Below are 20,383 nucleotides of genomic sequence, written 5' to 3'. Positions count from 1 at the left end.
TGTGCCAGAGTGAACCGAGCCGCAGGCCCAGAGGCCGGAGGCCCGAGGGCCCCCCGCACCCCGGAGGAGGCCTGACCGAGCAACAGGCGCCAGGCCCCGCCAAGTAGCCACCGGGAGTGAGCTGGTACATACCTGAGCGCCCAGCCCTGGACATCAAGAACCACCAATGCACCGACCCTTGCCTGTGGGATCCTTGCCACAGTTGACAGCCTGCACGAGAGTGGGCCCAAGCCTCCAGTATCCACCTCTCTGCTGACTCAGAATAATGAACTTACTGTGCAAAGAAATATTGTCACATTTGTGATTCACACTTCTTCTCACTTAAATATTGTGAAAGTTAAATAAGTATCAGGTATGATCAGGTATAAACTGTACAGTGTGTCCACATATCAGATATTCTGTATTATACATTGTACTTATATTAGTTTGGTTTCCAGTCCAAAGTTGGTGGATGACACTGATTCTACTGAAAAAAAAAAACGTTTTATTTATTTGTCATTGGCTATGATAGCTATTTTATGTTTTATCAGTTTCTACTAATACGATAATATGATAATATATTTAAGTATAATTTCACTACAGTTAACTAGCTTGTAATACTACTGACACAAGTGCAGTTTATGGAGGTTGTAACCTGAAGCTTTGGATACATCTCTCTTCACTTCATATTAAGTAAAAACAGTCTGAATTATGGATGAACTCCAGTCTGTGTTTTCTCAACTATTCAGAAACCGTTTTAAAACCTCAGATTTGGTTTTTATTCTGTGTGAAAAACATAATCTTGAATTGTAACAGAAAAGGGAAGGTGAAGGGGGAAAAAAAACCAAGATAAAAACAGTGGGATTTTTTTCTTGTCAACTTGCATATTAAACTAAAACCAAAGAGTGTTTGTTGTCAGCGTATAAGGTGTGTTTAATTCTCACTTGTATTTATGCGTGTAATTAATTTTAAACCTTTGTCAGTTTAAATATTCTACAGCCGAATTTAAAAACAGCTGTTTCTTTTAAATAAATAAAAAAGGACCATTTGTCCGTTACTGTGTTGCACTGTTTATGTAAAAACAACTGAAATAAAACTGTTTATATCTGGATAAACTCAACATTGTGTACAGAGAATTAAAGGAAACAAATAAATAAACAGACGGCAAGATGTTTTTTTAAATGTCTTAGTAAACATTTATACAACAAGTTTATTTATAGGATAGGGTGTGTTATGCTGCAGGTATGAAACATTACATTATAAATTGTCTATACGGTATATAAGGAGAAAAGGCGACAAGCACAATGACTCGTTCCGACTTTCATTCTGTCAGTTTCTCCTCTCATCACATACAATTGAAACCACTTATTTACATACACTAAAAACGCAAACACATTTTAATCTTTACTATCAAACATCAAATCCGAGAATATAATTTTTGTATTTGTGAAATGTCAGAATAAAGAGAGGGAAAATTGTTTTTGTTTTTTGTAATACTTTCATCAAAAAAAAGTATACATACACTTCCTTAGTATTTGATAGAATTGCCCTGAAACGGTTTCACTTGGGCCAAAAATTTCAGGTATCCTTCAACAAGCTTTCTACAATAGTTTGCTGGAATCTTGGCCCACTCCTCTTGACAGAAGTGATGTAAGTGGGTCAGGTTTGTAGGCCTTCTTGCTTGCATTTGCCTTTTCAATGCTGTCCACAAATTTTCTGTGGGATTTAGATTCAATTCAGTTCAATTCAATTTTATTTATATAGCGCCAAATCACAACAACAGTCGCCTCAAGGTGCTTTATATTGTACAGTAGATCCTACAATAATAGATACAGAGAAAACCCCAACAGTATGTATGTTATCCCTAATGGAAGTAAAAATAACTTGAACTCCAATTTTGAAAACACAACTTTCTTTGTTTTCTTTCTTTTTTTTTTAAATTTTTTATAAAGCTCTGACTTGTATTATTAGTATGAGTCTGTGGTCTGGAAGAGAGTCCTGTCTGCAAAATACAGCATATAATGACCAATGTTGAGCAATTAATTATATAGTTACTTCTTCAAAAAAGTATCCCAGTTTGGCAAACAACAAAGTTTTTTGCAGCTATTTATTTTTTTAATGCAGCCAAGGTGTTTTTTTAAATAAACATTTCAAACTGTTTACAGAACAATCAGCTGTTCTGCATCAAATTTGATGCCACACAAATTATTTGTGCCACTCCAAAAAATAATTTCTGTCCACCATAAAGGAGAACAACAGCCTGATACCTGCAGGAGATGTATCACTCCTGTAACATTCAGCAGTCGCCTCATTGTTCTGACACACACAACAAAACTACACTACACACTGACTACACGAGATTTGCGCTAAACGTCTCAAATCTCTCACATCTCAAAACACCGCCGTCACTCCTAAAACTTCCCACCGTTTCGACATGGTACTTTTTTCCACCAATAGGAAAGGGTGAGTTTTTTGGTTTTGTTTTTGCTCACAGGCTTTCGAGCGTTTTCCTTATAAAACGCTGTTTTTCCCGTTTCTTCCCGCAGTAAATATAAACAACATATTCAGAATAATAGTATTCAGGAAGAAAACCAAACACTGCAGATATTTTTATCATAACTCTGGTTTTACGCCTATCAACACAATTTAAACAATTTAAAAACTGGCATAAAGTCCACACTTTTTCCCTCAATTGTTCCGTCTGTCCTGCTCACATCTCCAGTGGTTGTACACGTTGTCATTAACGTGGCTCCACATCAGCCACGCCGCTTTGCTAGCTAAAACACCGGTGTCGGCACATAAGGACGCTGTCATAGGCTGTCAACGATGTTGATTAGCTGCGTATATACGAATGTGAATGGCATCAATGGCTGGACTATGGGATAAGGTGACGTCGTTCTAATCCCATCCGGGAGCAGCCAGTCACTGACTGACTAACACTGCAAAACAGAATTATTAACGTATTAATTTTAAATTCAATTCAGGTTAGATTTTTTTTTTGGTTGCTGGTCCATATGAGCCGAATACAGCAGGCTGTGTAAAAACTGAAGATGTCAATTGATTAAAATATTTAATAGTTAACTTTAGAGGGTTAGTGCACAACTCGGAGCAATAACACAAAGGTTGCTGGTTTAAGTCCCAGTTGAACTCGTGAGACCCTCTTATTTAAGTTGGATGTTTAAAGGCGCTCATTAATTAAATAATAACTCCCCTCAAATGCATTAAGCCTAAAGTAACTAGTCTATTTTGAAAATGTAAGAAGTAGAAAGTACAGATATTTGTTTAAAAATGTAAGGAGTAAAAGTAAAAAGAAAAGAAACTACTTAAGTAAAATACAGATACCTGAAAATTGTACTTAAGTACAATAATGAAGTATATGTACTTTGTTACTTCCCACCTCTGCAAATAACTATGCCAATACATATAAGCATTTATATAACAGGAACACATTAAAGCATAGTGAAGCAAATGATATAGGAGGTGATCCTCGTATCCAGAGCTTTTAGTGAAATCTCAGAAATATGTCCAAAAATATCAACAAAAAACAGGTGTGGAAGAGGAGATAACCGCAGAGAGTAGATGGCCAAAATTAATTTTTACTTTTTAGATTTTGGTCTTTAACAATGAAGAGTGGGTTTGGTCCTGCTTCTTTTAGACTCTTTGTGTTTGGAGGTTGGATCAAAGTTCTCATACCCAACAGATAACTGAAAATAAAACACCAACAATAAACCTGAGATGCACAACAGATTTTAAATAACCTCATGTAACATCACAGTTTTATGCACTTTGAAGTTTAAAACTAAGAAACACAGAGTTTTTTCCCCCAGAGTAATAAACAAACAAAAACAGATGTTACAATATAAAAATTATAAGAAGTTTCAGAGCAGCATACATGTACTGCAGTGTAAGGAAACAGGCCTAAAGGTGCTTTCACACTTTTAGATATGACACCCTGAAATGTTGATGTTGTGGAATAACCTCAGAAGGGACAGTAAAATATGTTGTATGGTTTTCTACCTAAATAATTATGTAACAGGTTTCTGTCTGGTATAACAATTGTTCGCTTTGTTTTCACTTCCCTCTGCTGGTAAGAAAGTAAGTAAATTTTTATTTATATAGCACATTTCTAGATAGAGATCACAAAGTGCTTTATAATGGATTGGATTTATATAGCGCTTTTTCTAGGCACCCAAAGCGCTTTACAAAATATAACAGATTAAAAGACAAAATACAAACAAAGTTAACAAAAAGCAATTTTAAAAAGATGTGTTTTTAGCTGTTCTTTAAAAGTAATCAATGAATCAGCGGATCGTAAGTCCTGAGGAAGGGAATTCCACAGTCTGGCGGCCACAGTAGCAAAAGCTCTATCACCCCTAGTTTTCAATCTCGTATACTGAAAGACAAGTAGGCCCTGACTACTCGACCTCAGAGACCTACTAGGGGCATAGGGCTGTAAAAGTTCAATAATATATGGTGGTGCTTGTTGTTGAAGAGCCTGGTGAAGATGGTGTTATTAAAGAAACTTTAATTTAAGAAACTTTAATAACAGGTAACATCACCTCTTTTCAGTACATTTCACTGAGAAAGTCCCCTCTGACAGCATGAATCAACAACGCTCACTGAAACCTGCAACAACAGACAGAAAACAAGTGACACAAACTCACCTCCATGTTTGTGTCATTTTCTCTGGTGTTCAGTCCAAAGTTCCTCCTTGTCTTACTAATGTAGAAGAGCGTGAGGAAAACAGCCATCAGCAAAACACCATCCAAGGACGCACGCACAACCAGAAGCCAGGAGGAGTCAGGGCAATGTGTAGTGACTCCTGCAGTGACACTTTCACTCTGTGTTGTTGCTGTTGTTTGTAGTGTGGAAGTAGGTGGGTTTGAAGCCGTGAACAACAAACACAAAGCATATGGTTATTGAATCAACAATGATGAAGGCAAATGCAGCCTAATTTAAATCATGTTATCATACAGGTTAATACAAACATTTAGGAAGCACTACATGCAGCATTTTGTGCATAGTGAAATAGATAGACCACATAGTCAGGTTCAGTTGCAGTTTTGTTAAATCAGCTGATGGATAAGGTAATGCTGTTAAACATTAAACTGGGAACAGCAACAAAAAAATGGACATTTGTTTGTTTCTTTGTCAAACCCTCTGATGTTAGGAAGGTATAGATCTTTCACTCAGTGTATCAGATGATCTCAGGCAGTAGCAAGAATCTCACCTCAAAATCACCAAAAGTTTCATGATTTTATTTATTGTTGTTCTGATTGTGTTTACTTTACTTTCCAAGCAGTGATCTACTTTTATCATTAGTAGTATTTTAAGGCACATGGAATATGCAAAAAGTTTGTACTATTTTGAACAGAAACTTACCATCACTGACAAGAACATATTCACTCTCGTATGAATCAGGAGACAGAGGGTTTCCATAACCACACCTGTACAATCCTGTGTCTGACTTGGTCAGCTGTGTGATGGTCGCATACAGTGGATACATGGATCCTGGTCTGTGTTCAATGCTGTATCTGCCACTCACAGATTTGTTATTTGTTGTGTCAATGAGGATGTCCCCTTCATTCTTACACTCATTCTTACAAAAGAACGTCCTCTGTCCATACGCATTAATGGAACATACTAATGTGATGTTTTCTCCCTTCATTTCTGTGTGATAAAAGCCATTGTTTTTATCCAGATCTGTGAAATAGAAGAACATGCATTACTATGAACTTAAAGGGCAGAGTTAGAGGTCTTAGAAGTACACAGGGGAGAGTGTGAATGTTTTTTCATTTGTCTTATTTTCTGAAGCGTTTATCAGAACTCAGAGCTACAAGATGAGCCTGGTATCCACACATAAAACAAAAAAAGTGACTAACTTCTTTTTATTTTATTTTAATTTTTTTTCGCCTGTCCCGTTTCATTCTTTTGCCATCAGAAGTATTGTCTAAAGGCAAAGAAAGATGCCCAATGAATTTATTTATATATATACATTTATATATATATATATATATATATATATATATATAAACGCCTACAATGCTTGCTACCCACGCGATGCAGATGGCAGGTCTGTCCAGCACGGCTGCAGGACAAGATGCCCGCTGTCTACACGAGATCATTCCTTACCTCATACCCTCCCCCCGTTGCATGTCACATCGTTTTACATGGTGTAGATGTGAATATTCATGTGCTTTTCTGTGCTGAGATGGGGGTTTTTTACTGTCCTCAAACTGGTATCCAAGTTAGGGGCCCAGTTTGGTAAATGGACTGGTTCTTATATAGCGCTTTTCCACTCTTCTGAGCACTCAAAGCGCTTTACACAACTTGTGCATTCACCCATTCGCACAAGCACAACTGACATTCACACACATTCATACTCCGATGAATGCATCGGAGAGCAATTTCGGGTTAGTATCTTGCCCAAGGATATTTGGCATGCAGACTAGGGGAAGCCGGGAATCGAACCACCAACCTTCCGATCAGTAGATTACCTGCTCTACCACCTGAGCTACAGCCACCCAGAGCTCTACTCAAACCCAGTTTGAGTAGAGCTCTTTTTCTCTCCTCTTGTCCCTGATGTGAGTACTTTCACTGTTTTCTTTTTGGCACAGCCACATCTGCAGCTTGTCCCCCTCCCTCTCTTGGACACAAGCATTTCACTGCATGTTGTACTTGTATGACTGTGTATGTGATGAATAAAAAATTGAACGTGAACTTGAACTTTTTCATTTAAGTCACCTTTAGTAAAAACTCACCATTTGAAACTCTGACCTCAAAGTCACAGTATGCGTCTGGAGCAGATCTTCCCAAACCACACCTGTACATTCCTGAGTCAGACGTGATCATGTGTGTGAAGGTCAAAAACACAATTCCTCTTCCTGAAGCTCCATCTCTATATTTAATGCTGTATCTCCCACTCTGAGCTGTCCTTCCATCTGTTTTGATGAGGATATCTTCTGCTCGCTCACATTTTTCTTTACAGCAGAACTTTGTGCTTCCGGACAAAGTTAAGTTGCAGTTAAGTGTGCCATTTACTCCTTCAGCTGCAGACCAAATATTGTGTTTTGCCTTGACGAGCACAGCTGCATCTGTCAGATGAAAACAGATGAAATTTTTTTAAAATTAAAAAGCAGCATTAAAGACAAAATCAGATCATCAGTTCTCACCTGACAAGAAGCAGAAGAAGAGAAAATGAAAGATTTTCATTCTGACTTTGATCCTGATGCAGAAAAGTTGTTAAACTTCAGAAGAACAGCGTCTGACTCTTCACTGTGTCTGTGTCTATCATCTGAAAACAGAAGTTACTTAGTGAGTCGTTTCCTTTTTAGCACTTCCTTCAACTTTTTCAAAGATACATTCATCACATTCTAATGAGGAGTTTCAGACCAAATTTGACCTTTAAATCCTGATGCCAGCTCAGGCAATGTCTGAGAGGAACACATGATATCCTGAGCTTAAGAGATAGAAAAAAAATGGAAATGACATTTCCAGTGTGTCATTTCCTCTCACACTCTCCCCCACGCTCCTGTCTACTGTGCTATCTAAAACACACACAAAAAAACACCACATGTCAAAGCTGACTCATTTCTTAGGAATTAGAATAGAGTAATATTAATTAATTTACTATTAATATATTTATTTATATATTTATTTATAAATCAACATCATTTTTTTGCTGTTGCATTTTGAGATTATTTCATATTAAATATTGAAAATAAATGGCAAAGTTGGTGCCATGGCAAAGACCAGCAATAGAACACATATCATTGAAGGTAAAAATAAATAGTTGTTGTCTCCCTCACTTTGGCTTGAGAGTTGTTTTGGACTTCTTCAGAAGCCTGGTATTGAACTCATCATTTGAATTAAGTGTGTTAACCCAGGGTGGTATCTAAAACCTGCAGGAAACTGGCACTTGAGGCCTGCTCTAGTTACAGGAACAGGATTTCCTTTTTACGTGTTTGTGTTTAGGTTAAAATGAGTTTGATCTAACGTGAAGAAAAAATAACTCCCCTCAAGTGTGTTAAAGCAAAAGTCTGTTTTGATAAGGTAAGAAGTAGAAATTACAGATATTTGTTTAAAAATTTAGGGGGTAAAAGTAAAAAAGTAGTCAGAAAAAATACTCAAGTAAAGTACATACATGAACTGAAATTTGTACTGAAGTACAGTAACAAAGTATCTGTATTTCTACCTCTGTGAACATCCATGCACACAGTATCGAGACCACTGCACGTGCTGAGGAAATACAGAAGAAAAATCTTACAAGAAATATATTTTTTATTTTAGTGCATGCATGTGTGCATGCCTGTATCTGCTCCTTAACAGGTGGTCAATCTCAATGAACCTTGAACAAACATACTCAAATATGATGACGATACAATGCTAACATCTAAATCTTATTATCCCCAACCCCCCACCACACACACACACACACACACACACACACACACACACACACACACACACACACACACACACACACACACACACACACAGAATGTTATTGTTAATCACAATATCTTAGTGTTGCCATCAACTTAACTGATGTTGCTTCTGGTTAAAAACTGTAAGTGAGCAGTCCATGAAATTCTTCAAAATGTCATGGTGCGCTGAAGCATTAAAAGGAACCCCGACTAATACTACAAGTTGCCTAAAATATGTTATAAATTATCTCCACTACATGAAAACATACTTGAGAATAACTACAATATTTCCGTTATTCATTAAATCTTTGTTGTTTTATTATATAACTATTTGGGGGCCGTGGGAGCAGCCATGTTTTTGTGCACTCAATGCATTCTGGGAGGATGACATATATTGGTTGTTGGCAGTATAGGCGCTTTCATTCAGCTAACTTGCGGTTGCAGGAGAGGAACTATCATGCCACATTGTGCAGCTTTTGGTTGTAATTTTCAGTCGAAGGGCAACAAAGGAACAGATGTAAGTCTGCACAGCTTTCCTAATGAGAAAAAAAAGAAGAAAGCAATAGGAAGATGCTTGCGGTTGAGTACAACTCCCAAAAGACACACAGCTGTGCTCTCGCCATTTTAACCCTGATACGTTCGAGGCATTTAGTCGACCACAGTTGGTAAAAGAGCTCACAGATGCATCTGGTTATAAGCAAACACTAAAACCAAATGCAGTCACAAGAATTTTTCACATAAGGAGACGACGGGTCTGCAAAAAGCGAGTGAAAGCCTCTCAAAACCATAGAGGAAAATAAAGTGAAGGTGTCAACCATTTCCACTGACAGACATCCTAAAATTTTAAAAGAAACGAGGGTCAGCAATCTCAAAAAGCTTCACCAATTTGATCCCTGGAATTTGGCTAAAGGAGTGTCCAAAAATCTGCAGCTGAATCTAAGAGAGAGGTTTGTGAAGGTCTGGGAGCTTGGATTCCATCCATCATCAATCATCTGTGTTAGAGCACACAAACTTGTGAGGAGGATGTTTTGCTTTTGAAGGAGAAAAGGATATCAGTAATAGACCATGTAACCAACCGACATGAATGGCAAGGGAACAGACATTATCACCAATGTGCCCATAACCCCCTTGATGACACAGTCCAGAGATGCAAACTTTGGTTAAAGCCAGGATCTGAAGCCCACATTGCACTTGTGAAGATTGTGACAGACAAGCGGCTTTTGAAAGACCTGGATCATATAACAAAGATTTACTTTATTTCATTACTTTATTTCACTTATATAGTCTCTAATCTTATATTGTTCAGATATAAATGATATTCTTGATTTCAGATTTGTTACAGGTATCAACTACCTCCCTAAGAGAACACATTTTGGATACGATGTGATGATCCACGCCTCCATGCTTGCTGCCCTGGATTATAACAACAATGTAAACAGGAAACAGGTATGTAAACCGCAATAATTTTCTTAAGGTTGTAAACATGTGATGAGAATAGAAAAATGAAATTGAGATGTTAAATTATCACAATCTGCTAATCTGGGAAGATGTTTAAATCGTACTACAGGGAATTATTTGTGCTATGTTCTTCCCTGTCATTTTTACTGAAACAATGCCAGTGTTCATATTAATAAAAAAGGTAAAATAAATAAGATGTAGTACTATGATGAACATTTACTTTGTAGTTAAAAAGGTTTTATGAAGTGTTGATAGTAGTGGTCACTCACTCCTATGTTACGCTGGGAATTTGTTATCAAACATATATTTTCATATTTGCTTTTTAACAGGCTGTTTATTATGGCGTTATTGTGGCGTCCACACACACACACATACACACACACACAATAGCAGCCCCTCTCACTCAGTTTTTGCACTTGTGCTCGCTTGCAATGTGTTGCTTGCGCTCTCAACATTTCTGCCCATGCGTGCTCAACTCTTTCTGTACATCGTTATATTTGTGCCAGAAAACCAGCCAATCACAGACTTGGATGCAAAAAAATCTGATTGGCTGTTTTGGTCTCCAATCAGCTCAAAATGACGAAATGCAATATCCCAGAATCCATTTCGTCCAAAACTCAAATGAGGCAGTGGCGGAGGAACACAGAGTGGTGGACTTTAAAATATTACTCTTTCTGGGTCACAAAATAAACTTTTAAGATATGGAGGTCAGTAATTTGCACCAGAGGTACACTTGAACTGTGAGAGACAGAATGTGAAAAAAAAAAAATCCATGAATTCACATGGTAGGATTTGTAAAGAATTTATTCGTAAATCAGGGTGGAAAATAAGTATTTGGTCAATAACAAAAATACAACTCAATACTTTGTAACATAACCTTTGTTGGCAATAACAGAGGTCAAACGTTTACTATAGGTCTTTACCAGGTTTGCACACACAGTAGCTGGTATTTTGGCCCATTCCTCCATGCAGATCTTCTCGAGAGCAGTGATGTTTTGGGGCTGTCGCCGAGTGTGGCAGGACGAGGTAGAAATAAAGTAAATACTCTTTGCAGTTTTAAAAAGACAACGCCACCCTGGGAATTTCACCCAGAGAATACTGAAAGTAACACTAAATCACCAGAAAGGCACTTAGGTTCGCTATACTCAGTCCAGAGACGAGGTTCAATGATAAACAAATTGACAATTTATTAATAATTATTTAAAACACCATATAAAAGCACAATCATAAATATCCAAGTATAAATATGCTTAAAAAGGTATCCAGAGCTAAGGCTTACCAGTGGAGGGGCAGGGATGCCACACACAAACTAAAGAAAGAAAACACACCAAAACACAAGTGCAGCACACTATCACACACTCACACTAATAAACTAAACAAGGCAGGTGTGTACACTCAAGGGATCCCACCACCAAGGCACCCTAGTCTCCTCCACGTCGGCACTCCACATCTGAATAAAAGAAACAAAGAAAATTTTAATATATTACAACAAACTAATGTGTAGCACTGGGGGATAACCCAACTGCAGGACCACACTGGTGATCTACAGCTAGAAAAAGGGCCTCCCACCAGTGGTGTAACAAAAATCCAAACTACAAATCAAAAGCAATAAAACTGTCACGATCCTGGGTCTTATGACCCAGTGTTTTGAGTTTTAGTTCATTTTGATGTTTTAGTTTATGTAAGCCCTTCAGGTTCCTAAGTTCATTTGTTATCATGCTTAAGTGTTTCTAGTTCTTATTATTTCCCCCTCGTGTTTCCAACTATGGTAAATCTCCCCTGCTTTTCATGTGTTTCATGTCTGTGTCTTACATTGTGAAGTTTGGGTTGTCATGTCTACGTCTCATTATGTTTCTTGTTTTATTGTGAAGAGGTCTGGTGTTTCTGTGTTCATCGTGTTCAGTTTTACTCTTCCCCTGTGGCGTTGTTATGTTCATGTTGATCTACTGTGCCTTTCTGTTCCATGTTTCAGATCCCTATGTTCTGTCTCCCCCAGTCTGTTAAGTCCACATGTCTTGAGTTCCGTCAGTGTGTTTCCTGTTTTACTTTCACAGTCTGTTCTATGTTAATGTTTCTAGTTTTGCTTCCCTTGCCTCGTCCTGCTTAATTACTCTCAGCTGTGCTCTCCTCCTGTGGCTCATTCCCCCTCGTTATCCCTCAGTGTATTAAAGCCCCATGTTTCTCTTTGTCAGTGTTGCGTCCTCCATCATAGCTGTGTGATTTTTCCCTGTGGCTCCTTGTGCTTTAGTTTTTCCCAGTTTAGTTTATTTTGTATTGTTTTTCGTGTCCCACTCCACGCCAGCAATAAAGCTGTGTTTTTTGAGTTTAACTTTTGACTCTGTGAGTTTGCGTTTGGGTCCTACTCTTGCCTGCACACAGCCGTACTGTGACAGAAGGACGCAACCAGACAATGGACCCAGCAACTCATAATCCCTCCGCTGAGCTCCGGGAGGACATGATCTATGCGGTGGAGTTTCTATGCCAGGAATGGTTTGCGCTGCCCTTTGAAGAGTACCAGGAGGAGTTAGCCATCCGTCTGCAGAGGATGGTTTCTGGACTTCCCTGGCTATTTGGCACGCTAAACCCTCTCATCCAGGACTTCCTCGTTTCCACCGTACACATCCGCCCGGATCGGCCTCTCCACTATGAAGACTCGGAGGAGGTTCAGCCCGGTCCGCTGGAGGATTCGCGGGCTGGCACGTCTCCTCCCCCTCCTTCCCGGAGAAAACGGCGTTCACGCCGTCAGCGATCCCGAGCAGCGGAGCAGTTTTCTTCCACTGCTGGAGGGCCCGAGGAGCCCATCCAGCTTCACGCTACGTCAGCTGGAGGGCCCGAGGAGCCCGTCCAGCCTCAAGTCACGTCAGCTGGGGGGCCCGAGGAGCCCGTCCAGCCTCACGCCACGTCAGCTGGAGGGCCCGAGGAGCCCGTTCAGCCTCACGCCACGTCAGCTGGAGGGCCCGAGGAGCCCGTTCAGCCTCACGCCACGTCAGCTGGAGGGCCCGAGGAGCCCGTTCGGCCTCACGCCACGTCAGCTGGAGGGCCCGAGGAGCCCGTTCGGCCTCACGCCACGTCAGCTGGGGGGCCCGAGGAGCCCGTCCGGCCTCACGTCACGTCAGCTGGGGGGCCCGAGGAGCCCATCCAGTTTCACGCCACGTTAGCTGGCGGGCCCAAGGAGCCCGTCCGGCCACCTTCTGCTTCACCACCTGTGGCTGTAGTGCCGCCACCTGCAGGACCACCACCTGCTGCGCTACCGCCTGCTGCTTCTGTGCCTCAGCCTGAGGACGACACCTCGCCTGGTTCTGCTACACCTCAGTCTGAGAACTTATACGAACTCATCTCACCCACTATAGACTGTGTGTTGCTGCAACTTACACAGCCTCCTGCCACGTCAGCTGGGGGGCCCGAGGAGCCCATCCAGCCACCACCTGCGGCTGCCTCACTGTCACCTGGTTCTGCTTCAGCCTCGCCTGGTCAGCCTCAGAGTCTTCAGCCTCGCCTGGTCCAGCCTCAGAGTCTTCAGCCTCGCCATGTCCAGCCTCAGAGTCTTCAGCCTCGCCATGTCCGGCCTCATCAGAGTCTTCAGCCTCGCCATGTCCGGCCTCATCAGAGTCTTCAGCCTCGCCATGTCCGGCCTCATCAGAGTCTTCAGCCTCGCCATGTCCGGCCTCTGCCTCTGCTGCGTCTGGCCCTGCCTCGCCTCAGCCAGAGGTCTCCGCACCTGCTGGCCCTGCCTCGCCTGGTCCTGTTGCGCCAGCTGGAGGTTCAGCCAAGCCCGTCCAGCATCCTTCCATGCCGTCGACTGCAGCGCCATTATCTGGTCCTGCCTCGCCTGGTCCTGCCACGGCCCAGCCAGAGGTCGACACCACACCTCTGCTCGTCTCGCCTGCCAAGCCACGTCCAGCATGGCTGTTTCCGGGGCCTGTCAAAACAGCCTGTACACCCACCAAACCACCCGAGGGGTCACGTCCACATCCACACTACCGTCGACCACCAGCCAAGCCACCCGACGGGTCTTGTCCACGTCGCCGCCGGCCGCCAGCCAAGCCGCCCGAGTGTGGCCAGCCATACCTGCTTCGCCACTGCCTCCTTCCTCGTGGCCGGCCCCCTGAACCTTTGAACTATGAACTGTTATGCTATCGACCTCCAGGACGGCCCCCGGAAAGTTTTGAGAACTGTCTCCGGAGCTTTAGTGCCTTTCATGGGCTTTTTGCGCCCTTTTTGTGGGACTTTTGCTCTCGTTTTGGTTGGTTTCGGTTCCCCCCCCCCCCCCCCCCCCCCTCTCTTTCCCTATTCGGGTTAAACATGATATATAAGTCACTTTGATAACTTAAAAATGTTATTGTTTGGCTTTTTCAGTGTTTTATTTGTTCGTGAGTAAATCGGTTTGGCTGAGATTAAAGTTATTAGATTTGATTAAATTAAATTTGACTTTATTAATCCTTCGGAAGGGTTCCTCTGTGGTTTTCACACAGCTGAATAAACGTCAAACAGAAAATGGTTAAACATAAGTGTGAGACGGTCGAGAGTTTACGTCAGTTCCCGGTTATATTTTAGATGGCAAGGAGCAGACGGCTGAGTTTCACTCCACCGAGGGAGCTCGTGACGTACTACCCGGCTTTCTTTAGACCGCGAAGGCCGGGTCCTCCTCTGAATTTGGACACTCCCGCTGTTTCCGGGCCGGCCAATAATAACGGTGACATTTAACGTATTTTATCCGATAAATAAACCCTGTAAAATGTATTCCCCCCCCAACAGCCCTTTTGAATGTCTCCCTAGTATGGCCACAACACCTCACTCTTGGAGCACTTTTTTTGCCACATGTATTGCAAACCACGTCTCAGCTGTGTGTGGAGGTAAAATACGTCCGCACATGACTTCAATTACGCTCAGCCATTGTTGCGAGTGCGCACGCCAAGGGGCTGCGAGACATTTATACAGCCGTATTTCGCACATGACTATGAAAGGCGGAAGAGAAAGTAGTTCCTTTGAATGTAGACAATCCGAATGTTATAGTTTCTTTCCACTGTGTTGCTGTTAATGATAAACTACAAATTAACCCTAAATTACTAAAATATCGATATTTTAATGTGAGAATCGATTCTAGAACATAAATGATTGGTATCGGAGGAATCGATATTTCAGGATCGATCCGCACATCACTACAAACGGAATCGCCGTACTGCTCCAACTTGCCGTCCACACGACGACAAGTTAACAGTCAATCAATATGCACGCCAGCTGACTCCGATAATCGGCATGCATATGGCCGTTGTCCACGCCGACGTCCACGGTAAAAGCTGACAGCAGCAGGGAAAACAATCTCGCAACGGGAACAGACGGTAAAAGCACAGCAAGGCAAAGCAGCAGCACTTCAGTTCGCGTAGCTTGGCGCAAAACTAAGGCCCACACTTCCTGCGAAGCATAATAAATAATTACTATAAAAGAACAATAGAAGGCAGAGAGCGTAACAAAAGTTGATTACGTACCAAGTAAGCCGTGTCATAGAACGTAAGCAAAATAGCTCAGAGGAGGCTTCTATAGCTACGACCAGCCGCGATGGAGGCTTCAGAAGAGTAACCCGCAAATGATCTCTACCACACCAAAGGGAAGTCAGGTGACCAAAAAGGATCACAGGCAAGCGACCCAGGGTCACTCAAATGGCCACTATTTATACCAGCGCCCCCTAATGTGCCAGGATGAAAGTGGGTTGGACCGAGGGATAACATTCATCCTGCCACACGAGCAACACGGACTTTCAACTCCCGCCACAGATTTTCTATGGGGTTGAGGTCTGGAAACTGGCTAGGCCACTCCAGGACTTTCAAATGCTTCTTACGGAGCCACTCCTTTGTTGCCCGGGCGGTGTGTTTTGGATCATTGTCATGTTGGAAGACCCAGCCTCGTTTCATCTTCAAAGTTCTCACTGATGGAAGGAGGTTTTGGCTCAAAATCTCACGATACATGGCCCCATTCATTCTGTCCTTAACACGGATCAGTCGTCCTGTCCCCTTGGCAGAAAAACAGCCCCATAGCATGATGTTTCCACCCCCATGCTTCACAGTAGGTATGGTGTTCTTGGGATGCAACTCAGTATTCTTCGTCTTCCAAACACGACGAGTTGAGTTTATACCAAAAAGTTCTACTTTGGTTTCATCTGACCACATGACATTCTCCCAATCCTCTGCTGTATCATCCATGTGCTCTCTGGCAAACTTCAGACGGGCCTGGACATGCACTGGCTTCAGCAGCGGAACACGTCTGGCACTGCGGGATTTGATTCCCTGCCGTTGTAGTGTGTTACTGATGGTGACCTTTGTTACTTTGGTCCCAGCTCTCTGCAGGTCATTCACCAGGTCCCCCCGTGTGGTTCTGGGATCTTTGCTCACCGTTCTCATGATCATTTTGACCCCACGGGATGAGATCTTGCGTGGAGCCCCAGATCGTGGGAGATTATCAGTGGTCTTGTATGTCTTCCATTTTCTGATGATTGCTCCCACAGTTGATTTTTTCACACCAAGCTGCTTGCCTATTGTAGATTCACTCTTCCCAGTCTGGTGCAGGTCTACAATACTTTTCCTGGTGTCCTTCGAAAGCTCTTTGGTCTTGGCCATGGCGGAGTTTGGAGTCTGACTGTTTGAGGCTGTGGACAGGTGTTTTTTATACAGATGATGAGTTCAAACAGGTGCCATTCATACAGGTAACGAGTGGGGGATAGAAAAGCGACTTACAGAAGACGTTACAGGTCTGTGAGAGCCAGAGATTTTCCATGTTTGAGGTGACTAAATACTTATTTTCCACCCTAATTTACGAATAAATTCTTTACAAATCCTACCATGTGAATTCATGGATATTTTTTTTTCACATTCTGTCTCTCACAGTTGAAGTGTACCTCTGGTGCAAATTACTGACCTCTGTCATCATTTTAAGTGGGGGAACTTGCACAATCGGTGGCTGACTAAATACTTTTTTGACCCACTGTACTCTGGTGGACGGGGCAATGGCTTCCCACACTCCCTAGCAGATCGTTACATGGAGAAACCTTTGGAATACAAGCATGTTGATCCACACAGGTATGCACACAGGTGTACACACGGGTGTTCACAGAAGCAGACTACACCTTTCTTGGCTGCTGCCTCAAAGCACATTGTGCGCTGTCTATCTTGCTTGCTGCACAATATCGTTTATTACTTAGTATCTACTGATATATACTGCTAGCTAGTTTATTGTGATGGTGCTGTTTTTTTTATTATGTTGCTCTTTGTTGTTTGCTTTCTCTTCTGTTTTTTTTCTCCATACAGGTGATCCAGGTGTTTTGTTTGTTTGTCTTTTTGTTTGTTTTTTCTTTCTTCCCCCCCCCCCCCCCCTTCTCACCGTCTCTTCTCCCCTTTGGTTTTCTTTCTCTCCCTCTCTTTCTTTCATTCTTTCTCCCTGTCCTATCCCCCAGTCATGTCTGTCCCGTTTGTAGCAACTAAAAATAAAATAAATTCATAATTATAATAAAGGTCAATCAAATGGACCAATATGGCAAGGCCATGATGATCCACTTGGTAAAATAAATCCACTTGGCATCTTTCTTGACCTTAAGACAACAATTCTGATGGCTAAAGATCCAAACGGGACACAAAAAAAAAAGAAAAAAAAAAAAGAAATGCACCGTGTAGAACGAAAGACCATCGTACGAACAAAGGTTTTACAGTCTCACAAATTGTCTTCATAAATACACATTCGTTAACCGTTTATTAATAGGACCTTTGAGCTCAATGGTAATTAGAGAGGAAAGGAAAATGGTAATTAGAGAGGAAAAATCAAGATGGAGCCGCGTATGGATGCCCTGGTGCTTCAGTGCGTTACTTTTGTTTTGTTTTTGTGCATTTCTTCTGTGTCTGGGCACTGCTCTGGATACTCTTACACCAGAGAAGAGCTCCTTAACTACAGGACTACAACGCCTGTGGATTTATTTCCAATATTTGTCGCATCTGCGGCAGATTTACTGCAGACTCTGACCAGGAAAGCGAGACGCCGAAAGAGAGGGAAGCGAGCCGGCGCACTCGTGCGTCTGAGGAGACGCGGACTGCGAACTGCTCTTCCTGGGATCTTCCTTTCCAATGTACGCTCACTCGGGAATAAGATAGACGAACTGGCCCTGATGAGAAGCATGAACAGAGACTTTGCCTCCTCCTGTGTCTTATGTTTTACGGAGTCGTGACTCAGTGAGAACATCCCAGACTGCGCGCTCAAGCTGGAGGGCTTCCATCTGCTGCGCGCGGACCGGCAGGCCGCTCTCTCCGGTAAGTCCAAAGGTGGAGGGGTCTGCTTCTACATCAATAGTGGCTGGTGCACAGATGTGACAGTGATTGCTCAGCACTGCTCTTCCTCTCTGGAATATCTTTTTATTCACTGCAAACCGTTTTATTCTCCGCGGGAGATTGCTTCATTCATCCTGGCCGCTGTTTACATCCCGCCAGACGCGGATGCGCAGGCAGCTCAGTGCGCACTCGCGGAGCAGATTCTCCACATGGAGCGGACATTCCCGGACTCTCTCATCATTGCTCTTGGGGACTTTAACAAAGCCAATCTGAGCCATGAGCTTCCGAAATATAAGCAGTATATTAAATGCCCGACCAGAGAGGAGAGGACATTAGACCACTGTTACAGCACGATCAGTGGGGCCTATCGTGCGGTGCCCCGCGCTTCACTCGGACTTTCTGACCACGTCATGATCCACCTAATCCCCGCGTACAGACAGAGGCTGAAGCTCTCCAAACCTGTCGTGAGGACTAAAAAACTGTGGAGCAACGAGGCTGTGGAGGAGCTTCGCACGTGTTTGGAGACCACAGACTGGGACACAATGAAGGCTGCTTCTAACAGCTTAGACGAGTTTACGGACACTGTCACCTCCTATATCCAATTCTGTGAGGACAGCATTGTGCCATCACGCACCAGGGTGAGTTATAACAATGACAAACCCTGGTTTACTCCTAAACTCAAAAAGCTGTGGCTGGAAAAGAGAAAGGCGTTCAGAAGCGGAGACAGGGACTGCTACAGAGAGGCCAAGTACAGGTTCACTAAAGAAGTGGACATTGCTAAACATCAGCACTCTGAGAAGATGCAGCAGCAGATCTCAGAGAATGACTCGGCCTCTGTGTGGAAAGGTTTTAGGAATATCACCAACTACAAGCCTAAAACCCCCCACTCCACTGATGACTTGCTCTTAGCCAACACCCTTAACGACTTTTACTGCCGTTTTGACGAGCCATCAGGCAGCCTTCACACCTCCAACGGCCCCAACAATAGAGGCACTTTGGACACTAATTCCCCCACCCCTCCCCCCTCCATAGAGCCATCACCACCTTCAAACTGTTCACCTACAACACCCCCCTCCTCACCCCACACAAAAGAGGATTTCACACCACCTCCTCCCACCACAACTCTTCATATTCATGAAGCAGATGTGAGGAAGCAGTTTAAGAATCTGAATGCTCGGAAAGCTCCCGGCCCAGACGGCGTGTCTCCTGCCACCCTCAGACACTGTGCAAACGAGCTGGCCCCAGTGTTTTCTGGCATTTTCAACTCCTCACTGCAGGCATGTCATGTGCCTGTCTGCTTCAAGTCCTCTACCATAATCCCTGTCCCCAAGAAACCTAGGATCACTGGACTAAATGACTACAGACCCGTGGCTCTGACATCTGTGGTCATGAAGTCATTTGAGCGCCTAGTTCTCTCCCATCTCAAGACCCTCACGGCCCCCCTCCTGGACCCCCTGCAGTTTGCATATAGAGCCAACAGGTCTGTAGATGACGCCATCAACATGGCCCTACACTTCATCCTGCAGCATCTGGACTCCCCAGGAACCTACGCCAGGATCCTGTTTGTGGACTTCAGCTCTGCCTTCAACACCATCCTTCCAGACCATCTCCGAGGCAAGCTTTCCCAGATGAATGTGCCTGATCCCATCTGCCGGTGGATCACTGACTTCCTGACGGACAGGAAGCAGGATGTGAGGCTGGGAAAGAATGTCTCGGACTCCCGGACCATCAGCACCGGCTCCCCTCAGGGCTGTGTTCTTTCTCCTCTGCTCTTCTCCCTGTACACCAACTGCTGCACCTCCACCCACCAGTCTGTCAAGCTAATCAAGTTTGCAGATGACACCACCGTTATTGGGCTCATCTCGGACGGGGATGAGTCTGCCTACAGGAGGGAGGTTGAACGTCTGGTGTCCTGGTGCAGCCACAACAACCTGGTGCTGAATGCCCAGAAGACAGTGGAGATTATTGTGGACTTCAGGAAGCACACAGCCCCACTCCCCCCCCATCATCCTGACTGACACCCCCATCACCTCTGTGGACTCATTCCGCTTCCTGGGTACCACCATCACCCATGACCTGAAGTGGGAGCCCACCATCACCTCCGTCATCAAGAAAGCCCAGCAGAGGATGTACTTCAAATCAAATCAAATCAAATCACTTTTTATTGTCACATCACATGTGCAGGCACACTGGCACAGCACATGCGAGTGAAAT

The 20,383-nt window shown here is 43.2% G+C and overlaps 2 protein-coding genes across 3 annotated transcripts in view; one reads left to right on the top strand and one right to left on the bottom strand.

The window, feature by feature from the left end:
* LOC146674054 (protein NLRC3-like) overlaps positions 1-20,383 on the top strand; it is a 176,731-nt gene that overhangs the window by 132,913 nt on the left and 23,435 nt on the right. The window lies entirely within an intron of this gene.
* Positions 3,533-7,246, bottom strand: LOC146674056 (polymeric immunoglobulin receptor-like). Its single transcript, XM_085393636.1, has 5 exons — positions 7,152-7,246; positions 6,741-7,073; positions 5,362-5,682; positions 4,644-4,831; positions 3,533-3,683 (listed from the first exon to the last, which is right to left on the bottom strand). The coding sequence occupies exons 1-5, from the start codon at positions 7,189-7,191 to the stop codon at positions 3,597-3,599; spliced, it is 969 nt and encodes a 322-aa protein (XP_085249762.1). The 5' UTR covers positions 7,192-7,246; the 3' UTR covers positions 3,533-3,596.

Source organism: Rhamphochromis longiceps, linkage group LG3 (assembly GCF_057381845.1).
Source record: "Rhamphochromis longiceps isolate RC_006_pf linkage group LG3, R_longiceps_female_GT1.1, whole genome shotgun sequence".
In the NCBI taxonomy this organism is placed as follows: Eukaryota; Metazoa; Chordata; class Actinopteri; order Cichliformes; family Cichlidae; genus Rhamphochromis; species Rhamphochromis longiceps.
The sequence above is the reverse complement of the archived record's forward strand: the minus strand, read 5'-3'. Positions and strand labels throughout refer to the sequence as shown.

What these genes read in the sequence shown, in the direction of transcription:
- LOC146674056 (XM_085393636.1), bottom strand. Translation starts at nt 7,191, where the DNA reads ATGAAAATCTTTCATTTTCTCTTCTTCTGCTTCTTGTCAG. An exon ending in TGAGGTCAGAGTTTCAAATG is followed by an intron (nt 5,683 to 6,740) that starts GTGAGTTTTTAC and finishes TCTATTTCACAG; the next exon opens with ATCTGGATAAAAACAATGGC. An exon ending in ATATGTTCTTGTCAGTGATG is followed by an intron (nt 4,832 to 5,361) that starts GTAAGTTTCTGT and finishes TACAAACAACAG; the next exon opens with CAACAACACAGAGTGAAAGT.